The following is a 27,903-nucleotide window of genomic DNA, read 5'->3' on the forward strand; positions in this document are numbered from 1 at the left end:
ATGGAGGGCCTTGTTTGCAAAGTGACCCTCTTCCTCCTCTTGGGAAGTTTTGGATCAGCTGCAAGAAGGAGCTCTTTTGAGGATTTCGATCTCAAAGGTCTATAATATTCTGTCTATCTGTCAAAATTTGTCGGAACCAAAGCTGTTCTTTATTTTTGTGTTACATACAAACTCTAAATGTTGTGATAAAGCGGGGGTGTATACGAGACTGGTGATGTGAAAGACAGGAAAATATGCTAAAAAAAAAAAAGTTAAACCGAATACAGAAACGACCGCTTTTGAATAAAAGAGTTTCTCTTTTAACCACAATATCTATCTTAAAATACGTGCTTGACGTGTCTTACACCATTTGTATTACGGGACACTGATCAGACAACTAACTGCACAGTTCAGTAGGCGTATATGTTAATGGCAAAACAACATATAACGTAAAGAAAATAAGAATGAGAGAAAATAAGAATACAGAATTATTAGGCGTCTCTACTAAGTGAACGATGGGAAATTTTGAAGTCTCGAGGAAAGTGAAAGAGAATCCCGAATTTCAGAATTCAACAGAGAAAAATGCATTAATTTCCTCATCGGAAAATATGTACTTTTGGTAAAAACCGAACGTATTTACTGATGCCTAAGTTTTAAAATAAGGCTTACTTTTGATAGTTATACTAAATTCGCAATGCCTGGCGATCCCTTGGTGGGAGGAAATGTCCATGTATGAGACTAGTAGCAACTAATCACGTGGGATGTCAACTAATGAAAGTACTAGCACTCTCAATTCAGGCCTGGGAAGGAACATGAGCTTTGCAAACCAGTTCTATTATTTTTTTACTGTATGTTATTTTTCATTACTCGGGAACGAGTGCCAGGTGGGTGGAAGTGTACACATGCTAGAAGGTGCTTATTTTTAAAAATTATGTGATGCTTTTGTAACACCCTTGTCACGACGATTAAAGTCAATGCGACTGTTGCAGACGTGCTCCGCTTTTGGTATAACTGTCTGCCACTCAAGCACGCTTGTTCACACGCCCGCTCTCTCTCTCTCTCTCTCTCTCTCTCTCTCTCTCTCTCTCTCTTATATTCTTTATTATCTTTAAACCATCTCTCTCTCTCAATTATATTCTTATTATCTTTAAACCTTTAAACCATCTCTCTCTCTCTCTCTCTCTCTCTCTCTCTCTCGCAATTGTACTCTTTATTATCTTTAGACCATCTCTCTCTCTCTCTCTCTCTCTCTCTCTCTCTCTCTCTCTCTCTCTCTCTCTCTCTCTCTCTCTCTCTCGCAATTGTATTCTTTGTTATCTTTATACCATCGGACTTATAAAAATCTGAAGTTCAACAGTTAAACTGCCTCAAATCTAATCTTGTTCTTCAAACTACATACCCCATAACTATCCCAACTCCCTTGGCCTAACTTTTTTCAGTGAATAGATAATCTTCTTGGCACTCAGCAAACTTGAGATGGTTAAAGATTATAACATATATTTATCTTCCAGTTCCATTGCCACTGAGAGGCAACTTTCCGAAGGACAAATGGTCACTTTATCTACCAACTGAGGTCAAAAACAACACGCTGTGTCGTAGTGCCCTAGACGCGATGATGAAAGAATTGAGTGGTGTGGAAATAACGCCATCTCATAAACGTAAGTACAAGATTTCGTGGTAAAACTTTTAAGAATGCAATTCATCTTTTGAATTATGCATTCAATTTTTGGGTGTTTAACTACTTACAAATCTCTCTCTCTCTCTCTCTCTCTCTCTCTCTCTCTCTCTCTCTCTCTCTCTCTCTCTCTCTCTCTCTCTCTCTCTCGCTTCATAGACAAGAATTTTCCTTTCCAGGAAATCCATAAGTATTGAAATATTAGGAAAGACAAATTTTTGCAATTTATGTCAAATACGGACACAGAGGTATTGAATCTATTTCAAAGCCCTACCTTGAGGAAAGCTTTGTCGAAACAATTGCTTATATATATACAGCTAAAAAAAAGAGAACCTAGAGTAGCAATGGTACTCAACGCTAGTAATAAAGTATTTGTTGTAAGCATAACACTTAGAATTAAGTGATACAAGTAGATATTAATACTTGCCATGCACGATACATTTAGATGCGAGCGCTGTGTTTTGTAAATATTTTGTAAATTTGTAATGTTTTGTAAAAATTTCCTCATAGCTCGTGAAGTAAACGTTCCGGTATCGGATGTTGCGGATGATAAATTTGGTGAAAGTTTAAGTATAATGATAATATTGACGATAACAAGAAGAGAAGGAAAGCAGTAAAACTTAGATCAACGATAAAAAGTATTCAAATAACCATGTCTCGTTATCTTTCCTGTATTGAAGGCACAATCAAGGAATAGCAGCAAGTCTTGAACCCGCTCAGTGGTGAATAATTTTCTAAAGACGGCGACGAAAATTTATCATTGTTTTAAAAGAAACAAGTTTCACCCCTTTCATTTCGCAACCGAAGTAGATCTTGATGCTTCGTCTTCAAACACCATAAAAGTGAATACTTTTTTTTTTTTATTTAGGATGAGTATTTGATCACTATATCGACGAAAGCATAATGTACGGAATGCCAGAAGATTTTCAGCCAACTAATATTTTCCATGCAACCAGAAATCTATGCGAAGCCAAAAGCCTAAACTGACACTAATGTCTATGTTTCTTATCCTACATAATTATAATTCCATATGTAACTAAGAGTCAGTAGCTTCCCAGTTATTTTCGGCTTAACTATAGGCTAATGGTTATAATCAATCTACTTGTTATGCCTACAACCTCTTACGAAGACGCTTTTAATTTACTTCCAGAAAAGGATTGTATCATAGAAGGATGTACAAATGAGTACTGTACTTAAAATCCTCTTTCCTTCGTTTCCATTGTGTTTGTGTTCCATCAGGCTTGATTTCATATTAGATTAAACAAAAGATTTTTTCAGTCACTGCTGGCCTTCTAATATTTTTTGCAAAAAGATCTTAAATTATCCTTCTTAGTCTGCTAAGACAGCCATCTCTCCTGTTTCACAGTGGTCGACTCCTGGGGGAAAACGTCCTCCGGATACATGATAGGACTCATGTCTTTTCACGGCGTTTACGATGAATGCAAAAACTTCGTCTCATCTCCCAACGCAACAGAAGAAGGTTCCTATGAAGGCAGATACTGCAATATAAATCTCAAGTGAGTGCCACAGATCTGGAATTCTTTTGCCTATCCGAAGAGTCTCTCGGTTTAAGTTACGGTAACTACAGAATTTAATCTGTGGTCTCTTGACTGAACACCTATTCAATCTGTGCCCTCTTGAGTGGAAAACTATTTAATTTGTGGCCTCTTGAGTGAATAGCTAATTAATCTATGGTCTCTTGAGTTAACAACTAAGATATATTTATTTATTTAAGGTTGAAATTTCTTCAAAAGTTCCAAGTGAGCGATTTCTTCGCTGATGATGCTGTTTCCCTACTTTAAAGTTACTCAAAAATATTTCCAGTTGTTCATGCAGGACTGCAGGTTACAACAAATGGGGAAGTAATGATATCTGCTGTTATACACCCTCTTATTATTTCGATTAAATTTACTCGTATATAAGTAAAATATGATAACATCAGTTTTAAAAAGGTGTATGGATAGGCGTTTCCTATGAAGTTATGTGAGACGTATGAAAGTAACAGGAAAAAGTGTAATCACTGAGATGCTCGTGAAGGTCATTGAAGTTGAGCACTGTCCCTACCATTTTCATTTTCATTAAATTACCAGAAAATTAGAGCTGAGATTTTCACTATTGCAGTCTTTCTCTTTCAGGAAATTCCAGAGGAAAAAGCTAGCATATCAAGAGAGTGCGGCAAATCCTGTATTTTCACTACCATGGGTGCACCCAGCAGAGGTTGGGTCAACCATTATAGATGTACTACTCAGCCCAGGTACGGTAAATGGAACTCAAGTCGGCTATTCCACTTGCATACCGGACGTGTGTACCGGATATGACCTTCAGGTAAGTTCTTCATGCGAGTTTAAGTGCAATGTCTCTCTGAGCACTTCACACCTAGTGTATGCGGCCCAGTTCATGTCTGCCCATAAATCTCTCTATTTTTAGGAACATGTCTGTTTCTTTGTAGTTTCCTGAAAAGAATGTTACCTCAGTAAAACCAATTATGCATTTAAATGCACATTGTTGTCTACGTCCCTGATGATAAGCCTTTCAATAGATAACTTAGAATTCTGACAGACATGAGGTCCCTCTCACTCTAACCAGTAGATGTTAGGTTTCTATAACCTCAAAGAATTCTCATTATCTGAATATTAGATGTAAATAAAGACTATAAAAGTAAGAATTAATAGAACTCCTTATTTCCCACAATTATCAAGTAAATAACTATGATTTTTTATTAATAAGAGCCAATGTTATTAGACGGGCGGGTCGCATAGGATACTTATGTAAACCAGTATTGTCGCCATTGTAAATGGTCGAAAATCAAGAAGGAACTTAGTTGCGGATCCAAATGTAGAAAATCTCCCCTGATAGCTGGGGTATGAAAGCTCATCCTTTCATGCCAGGTCTTAGTCAGGATAAAAGATTTGATATATGGTTTATGAAATTTAGGCAGTCAAGCCAAGCACTGGGGCACTTTCGGCTACTCAAAGCTTGAGATGGCTAAAAGATGGAGCAAGGTAAAGCGACCGAGAAAATAAAGGAGATTGTAAATAGAAAAAATAAAGGCGATTATGAACAGAGAAAATAAAGGAGATTATGCACAGACAATATAAAGGAGATTATGCACAGAGATCTACAGGTGGAAATTTGAGAAACCCCCGCAGTTACACTAAAAGTAATAGTTATAAATGTTGGCGAGCAAGACTGAAGAAAGGAAGCAGGAATGGAAGTCGATGGCTAAACGACATTATAAAAGACGGCTGAGGTGCATGGTTAATGCACTTAACTAACGAAATTGTAACCAACCGTTACTCTCCCTAATACAAACCTTAGTAGTCTGACTCAAGTGGTACTGAGTTACAAAGAGGGCCGAAAGCCATCAGAAATAATACACGAGATTACCCAGTATGAGGAGCTTCAGCATCCGCAATCAGACACAACTTGCGGTGCGTCCATACTGCAGGTGAACTTGTCATCAGCACACATAGATAGGCAACCCATCGCAAACACGTCACAAACAGGTTCAACACAAGTCAGGCGACTCATTCGTGGCCCTAACCTTGAGTGCTTTATACGATTATCCAGCACTTACCAAAGATTCGTTCTCCACTAGATGTCACTGATTTGTTTTCAACCTTTTGTGATACGGAAGCTGTAAATTTCCACCACGTGTTTATGACATTTGTGATGTAGTGTGGACGCACCCTTAGGATCCCTCCTTTTTCAGGAATCGATGGAAGAAGTCGTTAAGGGCACGGATTTTATCGTTCAAGGAATCAACTGTCACACGGACCTCACGTCTGACCCTTTCTCCACTGAGGATATTGTCTTTATGTAAGGATTTGATCGTCATCATCATTTTTTCATAATTATCATCTGCACAATTATTGTCATTGTTTTTGATAGTAGGATTCTAAGTGTTAGCTGTCATAATCTTTTACCGACGACAACTTCGTGTTGATAGGACAAGTTTTGTTTTCATTATTTTTAGAGATTTTCTCCATTTTCTAACTTTAAATTTTACTCAGATAACGGCAATTTATGTTATATTTTTTTTTAAACATTATTTCGTCTATTCTCTGGCTTAAAAGCTTTCTCGGGTAACGGTATTCCTAAACAAAGTGGTTTCCGAGTTTAACATATGACTAGTGTACATTTGTGATGTTCTTTCAGACTTTAATCAAGAGAACAAATATATCGAAACTGAAGATATTCAGGAGGCCAAAAATTTATGATGCAAGTTATTTTGCGTACGCGTTTAGACCGATATATCCGTTGAATACGCTACAGATATAAAGTTGACAATTTAAAGTTTGTTTCATCTTTGTCACCTCTGCACATTCGAATAACTGAAAATGTTATTTTACTTGCAAGTATTCTTTGTGAGTATTCTCACAAAGAATATATATATGTATGTATTGATATATATACATATATATATACTGATATACACACACACACACACACACATATATATATATATATATATATATATATATATATATATATATATATATATAGAGAGAGAGAGAGAGAGAGAGAGAGAGAGAGAGAGAGAGAGAGAGAGAGAGAGAGAGAGAGAGAGAGAGAGAGAGAGAGAGAGAGAGAAGATTGATATATATATATATATATATATATATATATATATATATATATATATATATATATACATTGATCTTATCTTATCGCATATGGATACTTTCAAATATCAAGAAACAAGGGTAACATTTTACTTTAGTTGCGCGGCCCGATTCCAGCAAGTCGTCAACCGGGACAGGTTCCTCATACATAAACATAACCTTTCCTATAATCAGATCTTACCTAACTGACCTAGCTTACGGCGACGTGCCCTGACCTGGCCCGAGGGGGGGGGCGGGTGTCTGGCCCCCATGGACCCCCCAAAAAGGCAGTAACCTGTCCTGGTCGGCGACTGACGGGAATCAGGCCGTGCAACTAAAGCAAAGTTTTACCGAAACGGATAGTAAACTGACACCGAATTTACTACATCGGTTATAACTTACAACCTACGGGCATTATATTTTAGAAGTACGCGCCCTTGACCAGAATTCGAGCATGTATCCTTTTGGGCTGACACACAGGTGTCAGTGACTTATGCACGTAGCCATGATGTAGTTTTAGATTAAGCCAGCCTTGTTCTAGCACGGGCTCTTGCTCTTCGAGTAACCCATAATCTACCATAATAATTGACACTGACTCTGTTATACGTATTCCTGTAGGATTCAGGTTCAGCGCTTAATTCAAACTTACTTTTTCAAAAAATTATATGCACTCCTTGGGAAAACACATCCTTTGTTGTTACTTCTATAAAATCAGATGCATTTTACATAAAAAAAAATAGAAAGGATGGCAACAGTCATATTTCAGTGCTATCTGTCTATTCATTATTATTATTATTATTATTATTATTATTATTATTATTATTATTATTATTATTATTAGCAAATATCAGCCCTGATGAGAAGAAAATAAGAATTGAAAAAACCATATATAAAATCAATTCCACTGATGCTGCCATTCTCTTTAACAAGACTTGCTTGAAAGAGGGTCTGCTCCCTTCACATTATTATTATTATTATTATTATTATTATTATTATTATTATTATTATTATTATTATTATTACTGAAGCAGTGAGGTAAACTAATTACATTAAATTAACATTTACCTTTAGCGACCTCGGGAAGCTAAATGACCTGCTTCTTCATATCGTCTCTTAGGCCATCTGTTAATCCGATACGACAAAAAAAAATCAATTAAATCAACTACATCAGTTACAACTGAAGCTTTCTACCAAGCGTTTTTGCTACCGAGGTTTTCGTCCTGAATAATTCACTTCCTTCACCCAAACAGAGTCGTGCTCAGCGTTCTGGCCTGCTTGACTGCTTTGGCTTCCGTGGTGGATATATATATTCAGAAAACAGGCAACGAAGAGCTTGTCCAAAGGTAAGGTCTACAACATATCGCGGATTTCATGGCAGTTTCTTGTGCAGTTTCTACCTCAAAAACTATCTGATCACGTCGTGGAACTGTTACCCATTCCTACCCAGTGGTCGTTTTCTTTAACTTTTGACTTTTTGAAAAGTTAGCGATTTTGAGTGGTTGTTTGGCATTTGGAAAATACAGAGAGAGAGAGAGAGAGAGAGAGAGAGAGAGAGAGAGAGAGAGAGAGAGAGAGAGGTTAAGTGTACCTTAGTTTAACCAGACCACTGAGCTGACTAACAGCTCTCCTAGGGCTGGCCCGAAGGATTAGACTTATTTTACGTGGCTAAGAACCAATTGGTTACCTAGCAACGGGACCTACAGCTTATTGTGGAATCCGAACCACATAATAGCGAGAAATGAATTTCTATCGCCAGAAATAAATTCCTCTTTATTCTTCATTGGCCGGTCGGAGATTCGAGCTCGCGGTTAGCAGAGTGCTGGCTGAGAACGGAACCCACCCGCCCAATATGAGAGAGAGAGAGAGAGAGAGAGAGAGAGAGAGAGAGAGAGAGAGAGAGAGAGAATAAATAAGCAAGAAACCATTCTTTCATGCCTTTCCAACGAAAAACCGAATACTGACTTTAAGCACTATTTCACAGGTGGTCTTCGCTACCTTCTTCCATTCTCTGCGTACACGAACATCCAGAAGGTATTTCACATGAATACGGAAAGCACACCTGAGACCGTCACCTGTCTTCACGGGATAAGGTAAAATTATAAGGAATACCAGCAATTTTTCTGAAAGGACATTTTCCTAAAAGTCATGTTAAGTTACTAGATGTCACAAATGATTTCCTGGATGAGCGAGATACTTTTCTAGGAAGTTTTATTTTCATTAACGGCTTATATCAGTCCTTCTTATTCCTTAGGGTCTTGTCCATGACCTGGGTGGTATGGGCTCATCAACAAATGGAAACCTTTGTTTACACAACCAACCTCTTCAGTATGTTTGACGTAAGTAGTACAAACATCCAGGTCTAGAATGCCAGAACATTTATTAAAAAGAAAAAAGTTGTAGTGCCAAATTCATAAACAGTTAGGCTTAATATCAACAGTACTTGACAAGGAAACACTGGAAATTTCCAAACAGGTATTTCTATTTTATAAGGACAACTTGAAATGTTAAGCTACTACATTGTTAACGATTACCATTTATTCAGTCAAAAAGAAGGGAAAAACGAAAAAACAAGTAAAAAATGCGCTGTCGAATTTTCTGTACAGCCGCTACAGCGTATAATCAAGGCCGCCAAAAATAGATCTATCTTTCGATGGTCTCGGTATAATGCTGTATGAGCCGCGGCCCATGAAACTTTAACCACCGCCCGGTCGTGGCATGTCCTATATCGTTGCCAGACGCACCATTATGCCTAACTTTGACCTTAAATAAAATAAAAACTACTGAGGCTAGAGGACTGCAATTTGGTACGTTTGATGATTGGAGGGTGGATGATCAACATACCAATTTGTAGCCCTCTTGCCTTAGTAGTTTTTAAGATTTGAGGGCGGACAGAAAAAGTACCGACTGACAGAGAAAGCCGGCAGAATAGTTTTCTTTTACAGAAAACTAAAAACAAACATAAGAAAAAATTTTTCAAACGGAGAAATTTATGGGCAATGGGAAGCTTAAGTAACTGGAACGGAGAAATCTGTCTAAAACATCGAAAGATAGAAGTGAAGTTTTTCGACTCGCTTTTGGTAATCTTAATTGAGCGAGATTCAAAACACAAACTGCAGAAATTTCAACACCCAAGATACTGGGTCAAGTGGAGGATTTTCAATCACATCATCATCTTTTAGATTTAATCTGTAAATAGGAGCAGACAGGTACAGTGGTCCGAGACTTAAGGAAGATTTAGAGGTAAAAGTAAAATAATTGAGGTGGGCTGAATCACAAGGAAAACCACTCATAAGGAGAACGCAGGCTCGAGAAAAATATTTAATAACAAAGGGATAGAGTAGACAGATATTTTGGAAATCTAATTCTTATCAGGAAAAGAATAGCGTAGGTTAACAAACATGACAATTTATTTGCGACGAATTTCGTTGCTCCTTCATAACTTTCTCAAGTGTATGAGACATTAGAATATTAATGTTAAAAAAACTGAAATCATTTTTGGCTGGCAAATGGAATCAAGAGCTTATTAACTGAGAACAGTGACAAAAGCTTCGGAAATATTCACAACAATATATAAAATTAGTGAGACAGAAAGAGTATAACACTGAGTAAAACTACTGGAAATAAGAAATGGAGCAGATAATGTACCATCAGCAACAACAAACTGAGGGTAGTTGGACGGATGAAAAGAAACGAGATTAGAGAAGGGAAGAACTTAGAAAATACATAAATAAAAAAAAATAAGCAGAAGTTTAGGTACAGAGGCTCAAAAGCAGGCGCTTAAATTGCATACTGCGTCAGAGTTATCAAGAGTAATATTACAGACTTCTCTCAATTCTCACAGCGAATATGACTACATATTATTAAGTTGAAAAAAAAAACGTCCTTAGCAGATCTGGTTTTACAAAGGTTGTAATATAGAGGCAAAATTATGACGTTGGCTTCCGTGTGCTTTTCATGATGTCACAGACGACGTCTAATGTTTTACTTTTCCCGGAAATATTAATATAACAGGTTGTCTGTATAATTTTATTTCATTTGTTTTCTTAAGTTTGCCCTTTATATTACTGAATTCTCTCAAGAGACAGGACAAAAAAACAGTGTATTGGTTTGTGGATTATGGATAGCACCCATACTAGTAACCGTTTATATTTCTTAGCACTTGGAACTACACAAGTCAGATATGCACACATACATACACACACACATTATATATATATATATATATATATATATATATATATATATATATATATATATATATATATATATATATATATATATGTATGTATATAGAATCCCCTTTTACCAGATACATATGTAATTGTAATAATTACAATGCCCTCTTAATTTGTCGAATTCCTCACACTTTCTGGATGCGCTTGTCACTACAAAGCCTGAGATCCAAGCGAAAGAATATGAATTAATTCTAATGTCCGTAGCAGGATACCAGACAGCATCCAGAGTATCAGGGCGAGGTCACATGGCCGACCTGACCACGAGAAAGACAGATATGTCCATATACGTGCCTAGACAGCTGTTATTATTTCATGTCTCTTATAACTATTTATTTTCTTCCAGAAAATGAGAGGCCTTCTCTATCAGACAGCGCTCAATGGCTTTCCCAGTGTCGACTCTTTTTTCTTCATGGGAGGATTCCTGATGGCCTACAGTGTTGTGAGAGAATACAAGAGGAGCAAAAGATTCAACATCTTCCTATTCTACTTCCATAGAATACTCAGGTACAGCGCTGGTTTTTCACCACCACCACCACCACCATCATCATCATCATCATCACTAGGTCTACTGATCACATTAACGAGATATAAGAGGCATTTTAAATATCATCATCATCATCACCACCAATTCTATCAATAACATTCATGTGATATATGAATATTTTAAGTATCAGGTCTCACTGAACCAAAAATGCTTTAGTTCAAATCCTACCTGGAAAGTTTATAGTCTATTTATACATTCGTCCATACGTTCGTATGCTCGGATTTAACGTTTACAGAACTAAATGCTTCCAAAAGCATGAGTTAACTGGGTAGTTTAGAAGTCTTTGCTGAATTTACGTATGAAAAAAACCATTACCATTACTATCAGACCTCTTTCTCAAGGCAGAAAATTCCTTTCATATTAGAACTGAAACTAACTAATTGTTTTACCTTGTTTTTCTACCTGAAAATGCTTCTGCAAAATGTTCATCTTAAATCATTATAATCAGAGTTATACGAGGAAGCAATCTCTACCTTATGTGATCTTTTTGAATTGCATTCGCATCCGCTATTCTCTATGAAATGCTTGTCATATAGAATAAATTTGCTTTTAACATTTTCTAAACAATTAAAAAGGCCTTCTGTGTGTTATAATTCACGCTTAATTTTTAGTATTTAAATTTTATGGCTTATATGGATTATATTTGTACAGTCTTGAGTCCTGTGCTTTTTTTCTACTCTTTTCAGTAATGATAAAAATTCTTCATCTTCCATTTGTTGTAATGCTGTTAATATTGCTGTTAATATTTCTTTTGCATATTGTCTAATTGTGTTTATTTTCGTCGAAGCTTTCTCAAGGTCTCCCTTCGAATTAGGTTGCATACTTACTAAAAAAAAATGCACCGAGGAAAAATAACAATAACGCTCTGTCTCCTCAATTCTTCTAAAACATTCCTACAGAACCAGCCACAGCCATCAGTGCGAGTATAACAGCGTGCAAAAAAATAGTTTCTGAAATAAGGGCTATACAAATGCACAAATGCTAACATTATTCCTTCCCCGAACGTAACTTCAGCCATATTTGACTTTCTAATAAGAATTTCAATCATGTCTAACTAATGTTTGCTCTTTATTCAAAACTTGGCACCTACCTCGAACTGAAAAACTACTAGTCTGTATGTTCATAACCTGGTGAATTTATAGAAAAGCCTTTTCCTTACACAAGTTTCTTCATTATTTATATAGTAGTGAGTTTGAAGTCTGTGGACATGAAACGAATGTCTGCCCACTCTCCGTCTTGTTTCTAAATTTAACTTTCTTGTGATATGTCCTCCACTCTCTTGTATACCTAAGCCCTTCTCTGGTCTAGTATTTCATCTCTGTACTTCCTATTCTCAACACTTTAATGGTCCTGTTCTGATTAAGACATATCTCGAAATCATTCAGTTCAATGGCCTTATCAACTTTACACTGCGTTTCTAAAAATGCATTGAAACATTCACACATAAATCACTGTTTCATTAAATCTTGTGCCGTAGTAATTCTTACACTGCATCTTGATTGTCTTGAATCAACATTAAATAAAGTCTCTCCTTACTCATTAACATTTCCACTCCCTCCAGTCCACTGATATTTTGTTGTCCTTTTTATTATATATATATTTTTTTACTTTACACTTTTTTCTTTTCTTAATCAGATTAATTCCTTACTCCCCGTAAGTAATGTCTCTGGTTTCCATGCATGACTTAATTATAAGCAACATTCCTGCAAACTCAGCCCTTTCCCCTGGTCCCTGTAAATCAGGTTTCACGACCTACCAGTCATTTTATATAAAAAAAAACAGCAGAAAATAGAACCCTGTCGATGGTACTGTAAAATATACAAAAAACATTCTTCACATGCTGTATTGTAGAGGGCCTGTGATTCATAAATATGGTCTATACCATTCCTCTACTACTTTTAGCCTGTACCTTCGTCTTCTTAATTTCCATTCAAGTCACACGTAACTCAACAAAATATCTTGGCTTATTTATGATACTTCGTTTATATAATAAAGATCTACAACTCTACCTGTATAATTAATTGTTACATACCTGCTGTAGGTGGAAGACCGGATGCGTTCTCATGTAAACATTGGGGAGACGAAAGTGCATAGTTCCAGTTTGCTCTCTATGGCTTCTATGAGATGTTCAGAACTAAAATTACAATCCGATCTGAAAATTTCACAAATGATGATTTGGCTGGTGGTCTACAGGTACAATAAATTACTAAGCAAAAAAATAAATAAAAGGTAACGAAAAAAATCGGTAAAGAAAGAAAACATGTTTCCCAGATATATCCTTGGAACTCTTTCCAAGACCATGGAAGTCCACAGAACAGAGGCTATAATTATATGTATGGTATACTATGTCTAATAATTAAGATTACGGCTGCCAATTTTGGAAAAATGAGTAACAGGACAACGAAATTTAATATCCTATACATACGACTGTCATTTGTATGGGTTTCTTTCCCTTGTCCCCGTGATAAAGAAGACATTTGCAATTACTAGTAAAATGATAATGGAGTTTACATGGAAGGGTGTCAGAAAAAACACAAGACAATAGAACAATGTCAAAATATGGATTAAAGTACATAAAAAGTCTTAATGTAGAGGTGACCAACAGATAAAATCCAAGAAGAGGATGGATAACTCTCATGTTAAAAAATCTCAAAAGAGCTCTTTCCAAATGGATTCTGTACATGGCACTGTTCAGAATATATGAATATGTATAGGTGTGAGCAATTCCAAACCTTAACTGCGCAGGGAAAAATACTGACTTCATTTTTGCTGTGAGTTCACTATCTATCCCACCAAGTCTTACTATGCAAAACAAATTAAAAAGAAAAAAATCGTTAAATTGAATTCTGATATTGTACGAAAAACCTGTCATCCAGAAATGACCTAAAGTAAAAATCATTTCCGTGTTTACCCACAGAAAACTTTATACAGGTAACAAATATATATGTACAATGAATTCTGTTCAGGTACTGAAAATTTAACCAGGTCATTCGTCTCCTTTTATTCAACCAGGTTAGTGCCGCCAATTCTACTTACTGCCGGATTGTATGCCACTGTTGCCAAATATTTCTTGGATGGCCCTCTGGCGCCGGTATGGAATTACACCAGAGACATATGCCAGCGAAACTGGTGGATAGATGTCACCTTTGTCAGTAATTTTGGATGGAAGTTTGACGAACAATCGGTAAGTTTACTTAAGAATAAAGTATGAATTTATCGGTCAATTCATATCATATATATGTAATTATGCAGTACAGTGTTACTGATATGGATATGACTATTTACGAGAGGGAGTTTTGCATGGACTCTATATATAATCGCATAATTATATATAAACACAGACACACACATATATATAATATATATACATATATATATATATATATATATATATATATATATATATATATATATATATATATATATATATATATATATATATATATATATATATATATATATATATATATATATATATATATATATATATATATATATATATATATAGTATATATATATATATATATATATATATATAAAAATGAACGTTTGTATGTGTCCATATGTTTGTGCACTATAGAAATCCGAACAGCTTGACCGATCTAGACAAAATTTGGCAAGTGGCCATCATTTGACCCAACTTGGATAAGAGCGTAGGTTTCAAACCCATACACCTTTCCCCTTCCCCTCCCCCTTCTCTTTGTAACTTATGTGGTAACCGCTTGACCGATCTGGACAAAATTTGGCACGTGCCCATCAATTGACCCAACTTATATAACATGGTAGGTTTCAAACCCGTACCCCCTTCCCCTTTCCCTTTGTAACTTATGTGGTAACCATTTGACCGACCTAGATAAAATTTTGCACGTGGCCATCATTTGACTCAACTTAGATAAAATGGTGTTTCAAACCCATACCCCCTTCCCCTTCTCCTTCCCCCATCCCTTTGTGACTTACGTGGTAACCACTTGACCTATCTAGACAAAATTTAGCATATGACCATCATTCGACCCAACTTAGATATACGTACCCGCTTCTCGTTCCCCTTCACCCATCCCCTGATCTAGACAAAATTTAGCATGTGGCCATTACTTGACCCAGCTTAGATAACAGGGTAGGTTTCAAACCTGTACCCTATTCCCCTTCCCCTTCCCCAACCCCCTTCCCTCTTCCTTTTGTAACTTGTGTGGTAACCTCTTGACCAATCTAAACAAAATTTGATGCATGGCCATCATTTTGACCTAACTTAGATAATAGGGTATGTTTCAAACCCGTACCCCTTCCCCTTCCCCCATCCCCTTCCCTTCGTAACTTACTTGGTAATTGCTTAACCGATCAGGACAAAATTTGGCAAGTGGCCATCATTTGACCCAACGTAGATAATAGGATAGGTTTTAAATCTGTAATATTTCCCATTCCCCTTCCCCCATCCCCCTTCCCTTTGTAACTTGTGCAGTAAATAAATTCTACAGGTTTATCATACCCCATTTCATGTACTTGATACCATAGAAATATTGAAAATGCTTTTATTTCATGTGATTAATAATTCTTTATTAAGGTTTGTGTTTAGGTTAAGTAGGGGGTTTGTATAGGTGTAGAGGAGGTGCGTGTTTAGGTTTAGAACAGGGCGTGTTTACGTTTAGTGGGATGTGTGTTTAGGTTTAGTGGGGGTGTGCTTAGGTTTAGTGGGGTGTTTCAGTTAGGGGGTGCATTTAGGTGGGGGGGGGGTAAATGGGACAGTCACCACAGTAATATTTGGATAAAAGGGACAGTCAGCACAGTAATACAAGTGGGACAGTCACCACAGTAATGCCTGGAAAAAATAGACAGTCACCACAGTAATACCTGGATAAATTGGACGGTCACCATAGTAATACCTGAATAAAAGGGACTTTGATTTCAGTAATACCTGGATAAAAGGGACAGTCACCACAGTAATGTCTGGATAAAATGTACAGTCAGTACAGTAATACCTGGGTAAAAGGGACAGTCAGCAGAGTAATACCTGGATAAATGGGACAGTCAACAGAGTATTACATGGGTAAATGGAACAGTCAACACAGTAATACCTAGATAAAAGGGACAGTCAGCACAGTAATATTTGGATAAATGGGAAAATCAGTAGAGTAATACCTTGGAAGAGGGGACAAACACCATAGAAACATCTGGATAAATAGGACAGTCACCACAGTAATACCTAGATAAATCGGACAGTTAGTACAATCATACCAAGATAAAAGGGACAGTCACCTCAGTAATACCTGAATAACTGGGACTGTCACATCAGTAATATTTGGATAAATGGGAAAGTCAGCCAAGTAATTTTTGGATAAAAGGGACAGTTAGTACAGTAATTTCTGGATAAAAGGGTCAGTCACCCCAGTAATACCTGGATAACTGGGAAAGTCAGCACTGTATTATTTGGATAAAAGGGACAATCGCGAAAAGTTGTTTAAGTTCTTGAGAGTTTACCCAGGCATTGCCGGGTTTGGTCAGCTAGTGTGTGTATACATATATACATATATATAATATATGTATATATATAATTATATATTTATATATATATAGTGTATATAATATATATATATATATATATATTATATATATATATATATATATATATATATATATATATATATATATATATATATATATATATATATATATATATATATATATATATATATATATATATATTAAAAAATACGTTAGATATGCTGTCATGAGTGAAGTGAACAAAAGTAAACAAGAATTGTTGCGGCTGCCACCTGCCTTTGAAGAAACCAAAACTTCGATGTTCAGGAGAAGAAAGTTAACGGAAAAATGAAAATATAAACTCGCAAAACTGGTACCGCCTCAAGAGACGGGAATTCCTAGGAAAGTGGAACATCAAAGTATATATCACTGATTCACAAACTATTTACAAAGGATTTGCAGACAGAGAAGCGCTGCAAAACATTCCTCCCTGGAAAGATTATCTTAAATATATTAACTATCATTACGGGTATCAACAAAATGTTATATGATATTCCGAATGAGCTAATTGTATTACGAATGTATCTGCGATCGATTTTCTGAGGACTGTGAATTTTCTGGACTTCAAATGTGAATTTTGTCAAAATATGCGACCGTCACAGTAGCTTCTAACTGTTATTCTTAAGCTTATTCAAGAAGTCACTGTAAGATGGTCAGATTAGACAATGAGTTTTTCCTGTCCTTCCTTGTAAGGTCTGAAGTGGTATACTGCGCAGAAGATATCAGATATAAAAGTTGTTACTCTGCTGTAGCACTTCTTGTCGGTACATCTAGTTTAGACAAGTTATTCTGTAAGCTCTGAGCTTCGCTGTCGGACCTGGGTTTCACAGCCAAGTTCGGCAGCCAATTACAGAGTACGTGTAAATAAGTCTTTCTAATTACCTGGTCACCCGGTCTGGGTGACATACTGATCCCTGCATCAAAAGCAGGTCATATTCCGAAAATCACTGTTTTCTGGGCATCTCATTGTAAACCTGTCCTTGCATTCCACTAAAAAATTTCCAACATCTGACCTTAAATTGGTAAAAAGTGTGGGAATATCCTATAGAAGGGTTGTCTGACGGGCTGAGAATTCAGTTCTAAAGTAATATCATTCTCGGCGACGATAAAGCTTCCTGTCTTATCAGAATACATATCAAAATAGAATTAATAATATTATCCATCTTTTATTGATCTTTGTAGCGATAATCCAAATGCTGGATAGTAAATACTTAATTCAGAATTGTTAAGGTGAACCCAAGTTAGTAAGGATTTATGAAACAAGACTCCTCTCTCATCTACAGAGGAATTATGATTTATGCAGTTCGATAGCTTAACAGCAAGACCTTCTGAGGTCATGGAGCCACCACACTTATTTTGGCAGAAAACATAGCTTAAAATGATTCACTTAAGGCAGTTGTGAAGATTTCTTTCATTCAGATGTTTCTGTGGTGTAAATAGCACTGGAAATTAGTGATTTTATGTGGACCTCTATCCTCTATGAGGCGTTCCAACAATATGCTTGTACGTTAAGACTTTATTGCCAGGTGAAGTGAACCTACCAAATGACCTGATGGCCTTAATGATTCTTTTCAAATTACTTAAAATGATGGTCTTAATGACCTTCTTCCGAATGAATAAGAGTGATGTAACAAAAGCCATTCCATAGGACCTCTAAATGACTTAAGAATAACCTGAAGAAAAGGGTCAACAATGAACACCTAAGATACTTTGGTGCTTCTATGGTGATCTGACTGACAGATAGGCAACATCAAACCATCAGATTTATATGTCAAGAACAGCTACTATGTTCAACACACCGCTTGAACTACCTACTACCTCGACAAATCTAATGAATATCGCGATGGTGTGCAACAAAAAAATTTCATGAAATTTCTCTGTGAAAGGAAACAGGCTGTTGCATATCACTGATACACTCATATTAAGGGAATGGAATGTCCCTTAGTTCTTGCTAAAACACTGGGATTCACATCCTTCTTTAATTCATTCAACACACATGTAACATTACTCTGTGTTGTTTTTTCTTGTGACTAAGGACGTGAGCCAGCAACCTAACCCCAGACTAATTGCCAAGAAATGGATGATCAAAACGTAGTGGAGTCAATTCCTTCTAGGACGAAAGGCAAATTTATATATACATATATGTGTGTGTGTGATGTATGAGAGAGAGAGAGAGAGAGAGAGAGAGAGAGAGAGAGAGAGAGAGAGAGAGAGAGAGAGAGAGAGAGAGAGAGAGAGTCGTCAAGTCCTGCAATAATTGTGCCTTTTTTTTCAGTGTCTTGGGCAGTGCTGGTACTTGGCTGTGGATTCTCAGCTGTATCTCGTAGCACCATTAATACTGCTGCCGATCTTGTATAATGAGAGACTTGGTAATTATCGTAATTAACTCCTAAATTACTTAGATTTATATCCTACGCCAATATAGTTTGTTTTCAATAACATTAATTGAAGTTATCACATGTCATGTACAGCAGCCGTTCTTTAATTTGCACAAATTTTATTCCTTGGAATGAAAACAGAACAATGTAATAAATGCAGAGAAATACAACTCTGCGAAAGTTTTAGCACATCATGTTTATAATTTCCCATTCAGTTTGTATTTATCCATATTTCCTCCAGAGTCACACTTTCAAGACAGCTCTTCAAAAATTACAACGAAGCCAACAAACGAGCTGCTTTCCTTTTTCATAAATGCTTCGGATTGAGTTTTAGGCTCTTGGGTCACAAGATTTCCATCAGTTCAATGGGTCAATTATACATATTATATTTGAAGATTTCATATATATATATTAATTATATATACATATACACACTATATATATATATATATATATATATATATATATATATATATATATATATATATATATATATATATATATATATATATATATATATATTGGATCAGTAAATTTTTCCAAGGTACTGGGACCCGTTCTCAGCTTTTTTTTTTCAGCATTGCTCAGTTGTTATCAAGTGTATTTTTCTATTTGCTTCATTCTGACGTATTTTTTATTCCTTCGAAGAATGGTTTTTGTCTAAATACATTGCATAGGTCATCAAGAAATACTGATTACATGTACTAATTTGTAAAGAACCTCTTGAATGGATGTTCTGTTATTCAAATCACTATGAATTACCCATCCTCATCCTTTTGATGACGGGTGATCATCTAAAGGTCGAACTCCTAGAAAACTATAAAAATTGTGGTAAAAATCAGAATGACATAGTTAACGTTCTCACTTTTGAAAAAGGACGCTTGAACAATTATGAGCAACTTTAATATGAAAACAGTGCTGCATTAGTCCTGAAGTTTCTGTCATTTATAAGAACCATGTAAGGGATAAAAAATCGAAATGAATGCTTTTTGAATAATTGTTTTATCCATTTCGTCGTTCACTTTCTAGGGATGGTATGGCTCTATTTTGTGACAATGGCTTCATTCATTATACCCGCTGCAGTGAACTATGCCTATGATCTGCCACCTACAAGCTTGTTACTTGATGCGTAAGTATACGTTTTCTTGTAATAAATCATCTAGTTTACAGGTATTTTTTCCCTTTATTTTCTTCTATTTCGAGAGCAAAGTGTTTTGTTCGTGGCTTTTGTTATCGCATTAATAATGTTTAAAATATAACTGTGAAAAAGATGGTCACTGTAAGATTTATGTTGTATCTGAAGCATTACAACTATATTTCTCCAGTACAACGTGGATTCGGGAACTTGAGTTCTGCTTCAGATGTGTTAGTGTTAGTTCATATGAAATCATCCATACGAGAGGCCTTTGCATGAAAGTTACCTAATTCCAGGGTCTTTCTGAACCCAGAAAAGGCGTATGATACTACGAAGAGATATTGCATTTGAAAATACCTCCATTACTGTGAGGTATTAGGAGATTTACTGCTAATTTTAAAAGCATGTGTGATGCATTGAAGATTTCCTTGGCATTAACCAGCAGCAAGTTGACGTATACCTTAGTTTTACCAGACCACTGAGCTGATGAACAGCTCTCCTAGGGCTGGCCTGAAGGATTAGATTTAACGTGGCTAGAACCAACTGGTTACTTAGCAAGACCTGCTGTTGTGCCGAACCACATTATAGCAAGAAATGAATTTCTATCACCAGAAATAAATTCTCTAACTCTTCATCAGCCGGCAGACTCGAACTAATGCTGTTGTGCACACCCTGATGTCTGCCAATCGAATGCTTTCTGACGCTGAGTGCAGCAGCTCTTCAAAATGCAAGTCCTTTAGATTCACTGCTGAACTATATGCAATGTTAATGGCTGAAAGAAAAGTTAACTCACGTCAGTGAGACGGTAAACATTAGTGGTTCCCAGAGAACATTACTGCTGTTTGGGAATTTTGATACCAGCATCCTTTGGTAATAGAACTCTTGGAATGGTTATTTTCACCAAGCAGTCATTTTAGGGAAGTGAATTTTTGCTGGGTACCAGCACACACCAGTGTGCATAGAACTGAAAGCGCAAATCATTCCACAAAGGCCATAGCTACGCACAAACTGAGAGGGATCCCCCTTCCCAAACATAAGTTTGAAAATAAAGGACGCTAAGCTCATCTCTTAGACTGGTTGTTAGTTACCAGAAAATTCTGGAAATAACCAGATCAGCCTTCCCATGGGTAGACGTACAGTAATAAATCAAGAAAGCGAGGGGCTACCCTTTGATGTTTGCCGATTGGCTACAATTTTGGGTTTTGGCCTCTGGACTTTTGATGTCTGGGTAGCCCCAGCCATTTCTGTACACGTACTTGGTTCTTCTTACTGTGCAGCATTTGCTGGTTGAGTATTTCAGCCACGGGGACTAATAACAGAGTACCTTGGTAAGGAGGGTAATTAACTCTCGCGGTGGTTCTGCAAGAGAATATCGTATCAGATACAAGTTGTATAAGCTTGTGGAAAAAGCGCGATTTCTTCTTTTAATTTATTGTCATATTTTATAACCTTTAACAACTTTCTATCTATAGTTCTGTGGATGTAAGCTGAGAAATTATTTGTAAAGTTTTTATAGATTACATTTATCAACATGCATAGGTGAACAGATTCTCTTGAAATGCAACCTAAGTCAAAGATCCGATACAGGTCTTAGTAAGAAAGAGATCCTAAAAATGCAAAAAATATACGCATTTCAAAGCAATAACGAAACGCTGTTTGCAGACCAACACTTAACATATTTTCAATCTATCTGTTTTATCATATCTCAAAGTTCTCTGCACTGAAGTCTTAATCAGATTAGAAGGAAGACTATGGCAAGGTCCCCAGTGTTACAAAGTGACTGTTTCACGATCTCTACCAGAGATATGACAGCATATTCTACTTTCTTATATTAAAATACCCCCGATGTCTAACAGTATCGCTCATGACGTTTTGAAGATGAATGAAATTTACAGTTTAATTCAGAGGGTGTTTTACTATTCAACTACTCCATACATGCCAAAAATATTCAAGACTATTCACATGATTTCCATGTTATATAATACTTCATTTTTGTAGCACGCTGTCTTAAAGTTTCCCCGAGGCTGCACTCTAGAATAAAACTTGGCCTGCATAATTTTTTGTGCTACGCATTTGGCCCCTTTTGTTCTCATTTTGTTCCATATCGTCACAATACTTTCACCAAGACTCTTCGTTTCATCACCTCGTATATCTGATTTACTTCAGCTGAGACAGCAGATGCAAAAGAATCAGACTGTATGTGGTCTGCATGGTCTGCACTTTGTGGACACCGGGATCAAGTCTGCACGCAAAGTGGATTTTGTGTGATCATCATGATCCCAACATTCCAGTTGGTCTACATTATACATCATCCGTCTGCCAAAACAAAAGGGACTGTCATGAATGAGCACCAACTGGAGGTTACATTAGTAGACTGGCATTCAACTGACTAAGGTACAACAAAAAGTTGCTCAAAATAAGTTTGTATTGCCTCTGCATAAAATACTGTCACCCAACACCCACGAAAATCAAGGTCAAATTCCTTGATTATCTGCCCTGACTCCTAAATGAGGAAAACATCCACTTTTTCCTGGGTTATTAATCAAGTTAATTTGTAAACCTGGACCCCAAGTGAAAGCTTTGGGGGTGCTATACTCACGCCCAGGAAGCAGTCAGAAAGCATTTAAACAACTTTCATTCAATCCATAGAAGAGGCTACAAGGAGGTCTTAAACATAATGATGTCCCATGAGGATTGCGAACTTAATTTAAAAGTGAAATTTTTAAGCTTGCCAGTGTAGAAAATAGTACTCAGGAATATACTGAGCTCCCTTGCCTGTGTACTAGGAAATAGTCTAACATACTAAACAGCATGCACGATTCACTTATAAGCAGACAGGAGATATGTATACATATGAAGAGACAGGAAGGAGAAATATCAGTATCAATACAGAAAAGGAAGTGAGCCCCATAAACACTCAGTCATATCGCCTATGTAAACAGGACATTCACGTGCTACATCGTCTGTTAACCAGGAACTAGGCCAGATCGCACAACTTTTAATGAGCAATGTTTATCAGGTCAGTGTAGCAGAATGGAGACGTTTAATAATGGGCACAAGTAAGAAACAGTTGAAATCTACCTCAGAATGTTTTTATAATAATTATAAGAAGAGTTGTTCTTTACGATCCAGCAGTAAAAGTTTCTATCAGAATCTTCAGCTGCGCTAGACTTATGCCACCTGTGGTAGAGGGGATTACTACAATACTTTCCATAGATGAAGTAATGAACTCCTCAAACCTAAACTCTCCATAGATGAAGTAGTGAACTCCTCAAACCTAAGAATGTTGCTCACACAAACATTCCTCTTCGAAGAGAAACCAGGCTATTGTCATCCAAAAGAAATTAAATACAACAGTGTATACTAGGGACTAATATAGTCAACTGTCAGAAGTGACTCAGTTTTCTCAAAACAAAAAATATTGCTTACCTTTCTCCACAAGAGTCACAAAATGATATACAGATATCCTAAAAATACAGGCACAAATTGGCAGAAGGGGGCACATTACTCAATAAAAAAATATATAAATATATATATATATATATATATATATATATATATATATATATATATATATATATATATATATATATATATATATATATATATATATGAAAAGGCAGTGAACACGAGAACAATAAGAACAAAGAGAACATGTTAACAGCAATGTCTTTGCCATTCCACTTAGATATTCTCAGGCAGCAGTTTAATAATTCGCTGTGTTATGGTAATTGCAGCTGTAAATATCGAGCAACACCGTGACTTTATAGTTTAATTTTCCTCACAGGAATGGCACGAACTTTTTCAACTTAAACTACACTGCGCCATGGTGTCGCGCAGGTCCTATTTATATCGGTATCTGGCTCGGCGTCTTTATGGCAAATAATGGAACACAGAAGATTAAGCTGAAACCGGTAAGATGTGTATGAAACCCCTTTCTACCAGACTTCAGTTGCAAGGTTGTCTCTCGGCATTTTGTTTTGCTTTGTCTATCTTTCAGTAGAGCATTATTCTGTTGACGACCTCAAAATCCACATGAATGTCAAATTTGTTATCTTCTGTAAGCAATACAGCAATATCTGAATTTTCTACATCAACAACAGTTGTTGCAGTTAACCATCAATGAGATTCTAAGGCCATACATTGCCCCGAGATTCTCTGATTCTACTGATATTTGCTTTGGTTAACAGTGGGAGGTCCTGGCTGGATGGACCGTGGCAGTCTTAACTGGTCTCATGGTGGTGTTCGGCGTTTGGTCATACAACGTCTTCCCACGTAAAGTACCGTACGACGTCATGACTCAACTGATATACGGTGGGCTACATCGCCCTGCTTGGGGTGCAGCGCTTGCGTGGGTGGTCTTTGCTTGTTATAATGGCTATGGAGGTAAGTAATGATGCACACTCTCTCTCTCTCTCTCTCTCTCTCTCTCTCTCTCTCTCTCTTCTTGAAACATAAAGTATAAAAATTAGCTAATGTAGGTCTCTAATTTCTGTTATCCTTAATTTTGGGTTGCAAGCAAAATTATTTTCATCTGTTATGAAAATTTACTCTCTTTTTTATAATATTGCTTGCGGTGAGATATAAAATAGAAAAAAAAGAGAAAGAACACGACAGTAAATTCCATTCCCTGAAAGGGTAGGTTAACCACCACAAGTACTGCTCTAAGATTATTTATAAAATTAAACATTCATTTCATATATAATCGATTTTACTGAAACGAAAAGCATTTCATTTATCTGCTTCACACATTACCTGGATAATTTCATCTAACCCTGTTTCAGGCTTCGTCGATGACTTTCTGTCACACCCTGTATGGCAACCGATAAGTCGCCTTACGTATTCCATCTACCTGGTGGCATTATCTCTGCAGGGGGCAATTACTTACAACACTAGAATACAATTTTACTTCGACCATTACCCTAAGGTACACCGACATCAGAATTTACGTTTTCTCCTGACTCTGGAAATAACTAATTCAAGAATAGAACATCCTTCAGAATACATACATGGTCGTTTATATTCAAATGAAAATGCTTTAATGAGAAAAAATTAAATGACTCTTGAGGTAATGGCAAAGTTTGTCTGAAATCAAGCTTCTTGAGAAATCAGCTTTTGATCAGTAAATACTCATATTTACCATTTGTTGTTATAAAACCAGGAATGGAACGTTTTGTTAAATTAAATAATAATTCTCTCTCTCTCTCTCTCTCTCTCTCTCTCTCTCTCTCTCTCTCTCTCTCTCTCTCTCTCTCTCTAGGTTTTGGAGACTGTAGGGGCATTAGTCATATCAGTAATACCAGCTATACTTGTTTCGATCACTGCCGAATCTCCTATCATCGGAATCGAGAAGCTCATCTTCAGTCGCCCTGGTGAGTTCACAGCCTTTCTTTGAGTTTGTGTTTCATGTTTACATTAAACTGTGTGAACCAGAAGCGAGAGAACCGCATCTGGATAAAGCCACAGAGAGAGAAAGGCTGACTGCAACGTACTTTTAAAAAAAAAGCTTAGTGAGTCTCTTTTCAACAAAAGACTTACGCACAGCAAAATGGGAAATAATGCAGTAAAATACCAGCACAATTCAATGGTATAATCTGTGTTTTCCGAGTAAGTCTATGCTCTGAAAACAAATCAAGGGGCACGCCTTGGTACCTCTTCTTAGACGTAAAACTCTGACCCACGGGTATTATCCTTTGTGAAAGAGCATGACAGTGATTCCTTGTTCCTGGGATGGAACAGCGAGGAAAATTTCAGTCTTGCCTGAAGGTTGGCTTAGGAATTTAGGTTTTTACTGGTGATTTCCTTCATTTTTAAGGCTTTTCGCTCATACTGGCTTCAAATCAAAATTTCATTTTGAACGAGCGACAAGGCATGAATAATTAAGTCTCGAATTTAACATAAGCTGTCCTCAAGCAGAGATAAGCAACATGCTAAAACGAGATCATTCCAAAATTAAGAAAAAAATAAATTGCTTCAGGCTCATCAATTTAATTGCTTACTCAATATCAGAATGGATTCGCGGTTTTCCAACTTGTAACCCCGAGCAGAAACGACTGATTGCTGGAATAATGCATTAAGAGAGAGTCGGAGCGAGGGGAATGTGTCTGTACGTCTCATTAAACTTTTAACACATAGATCGATGAATGAAGCTGCGGGACTTCTTCAGACGTAAGTGGAAAATTCAGAGATGGAGGATGAGATCAGTACGAATAAAGGCAACACTGCAGTTTTATATGACAAAGAGGTAACAGATTTTTATAAAATAGTTTAAATCTGAAGATTTAAGAGGAAAAATGACCGTGAACGTTTGTACAAGTCAGCTACTGAGTGGAAAAGGCGCTACTATTGCAGTGGGATGATAAAGAATGGAAGAACAGATCTCAGAATTGCAATCGCAAGAAGAAGTAACAAGAGACTTAAAAGTTTGTTGAGGTCAGTCACGATGTATTTTTTTTAATAAAACGGGAAGCAGCAGCTTTACCGATTTTGTAGGACAGGAGGCTATATCTAAGCGTAACAAACCTAAAATACTGAAAGAGATAACTGTGCCAGATATCCTATAGAGAAGCAACTAGTAATTGCAAGAGTAAAACCCCGATGTTGTTGGATAAAACTCTGTATTCCTTACTTTTATACATTATATTCGGATATAGAGGTCCCTACCAATAAAAGTTTCTTAGTATAATAGTGATCAGTATAATAGTGATCAGAATGTGTAACAAGCATAAGTTACTGTTTTATCCGGAAGGTCTACAAAAGGGGAGAGGTGCGATTAGTTTTGCCTAACTTATTTAATGTTTCAAGGTTTTATTTCCTTTTCAAGGATCTCGAATTATGAATCTTTTCGACCTTTCTTCGTGTCTCTCTCAATCAGTCAAAAGTAAAATGCCAACTGAGCAAATTTTAATGTACGAATGACCAGAACAGAACCAAACATGTTACTGAATTATTATTATTCCGTTTTGGTAAAATTCATCGTGCGGATAATACAGCAACTGGCTCTTGTTATTCAATATGTCAACTGATGATACAGTAACTGGTTCTTGTTACTTTAAATAAATAAGAATTCAATATGCTGAAATTAACCGAAAGGAAATTAACTAACGTTTCAAGCAGGCAGAGGGGAACGAAGGCCAAAGGAGCCGAGTCATCTCGAGGGCATTAACAACAAAGCTTTTGAGACGACGATGGAACTCAAGGAAACGGAAGCCGAAGTCAAGGCAGCTGAGGTCAACGGAATTCAGCGAAATGACAGTTCAGGGTCATGTCCCCCTTACTGCGAGGTTGAGGTACTCGAGTCATCCACCAAATTATAGTTTACCTTCTCATTGTTTTCTTGTCAAGCTTACCTCTTGCTTTAGTCGTTTCAAAATGTATTGTAGTAACAATTACAAGCAAGTTTTATGAAATTAATACTCACTGACGCTGTTGTCTGTAACAGAAGGAAAAGACATCAGCAAATTGTGAAAATGTCTATCTGTTTTATTTCCCCAGACCTGTAAGAATTATTCAATTGCCATCTGACAAATATTTTGTTTGAATATAAAACATGTAAAAACAATGGAACAGTGTGAAATGGCGTCAATGTCAATCACACAGAAACTTATAATAATTTTCTAATTTAATTCAAATCCCGCCGAGTTTTGCTGTTTGTAGGATAAAACTTATGATTTTCTCTCTCTCTCTCTCTCTCTCTCTCTCTCTCTCTCTCTCTCTCTCTCTCTCTCTCTCTCTCAAACAGGACATACAAAATTCTTGGCAGAAAAACTACTAATCCTTAATCCTGCACTTCGAGTGATGTACTCGTCGAAACGGTCA

General features: G+C 36.5%; 1 protein-coding gene across 1 annotated transcript; it reads left to right on the forward strand.

The window, feature by feature from the left end:
* Positions 1-27,540, forward strand: LOC136848905 (nose resistant to fluoxetine protein 6-like). Its single transcript, XM_067121728.1, has 18 exons — positions 1-97; positions 1,491-1,637; positions 3,021-3,171; positions 3,790-3,979; positions 5,367-5,473; positions 7,509-7,601; positions 8,053-8,065; positions 8,227-8,348; positions 8,510-8,594; positions 10,837-10,997; positions 14,050-14,221; positions 18,848-18,941; positions 19,980-20,079; positions 23,873-23,999; positions 24,276-24,471; positions 24,870-25,012; positions 25,346-25,457; positions 27,199-27,540. The coding sequence occupies exons 1-18, from the start codon at positions 1-3 to the stop codon at positions 27,399-27,401; spliced, it is 2,313 nt and encodes a 770-aa protein (XP_066977829.1). The 3' UTR covers positions 27,402-27,540.
* Positions 27,541-27,903: the final 363 nt, after the last annotated feature.

The sequence above is a fragment of the Macrobrachium rosenbergii genome, chromosome 20 (genome assembly GCF_040412425.1).
Source record: "Macrobrachium rosenbergii isolate ZJJX-2024 chromosome 20, ASM4041242v1, whole genome shotgun sequence".
Classification (NCBI taxonomy): Eukaryota; Metazoa; Arthropoda; class Malacostraca; order Decapoda; family Palaemonidae; genus Macrobrachium; species Macrobrachium rosenbergii.

Coding starts and splice junctions, on each gene's coding strand:
- LOC136848905 (XM_067121728.1), top strand. CDS start 1: ATGGAGGGCCTTGTTTGCAAAGTGACCCTCTTCCTCCTCTTGGGAAGT. Junction 24,472..24,869: donor TTGTTATAATGGCTATGGAG/GTAAGTAATGAT, acceptor ACCCTGTTTCAG/GCTTCGTCGATGACTTTCTG. Junction 25,013..25,345: donor ACTTCGACCATTACCCTAAG/GTACACCGACAT, acceptor CTCTCTCTCTAG/GTTTTGGAGACTGTAGGGGC.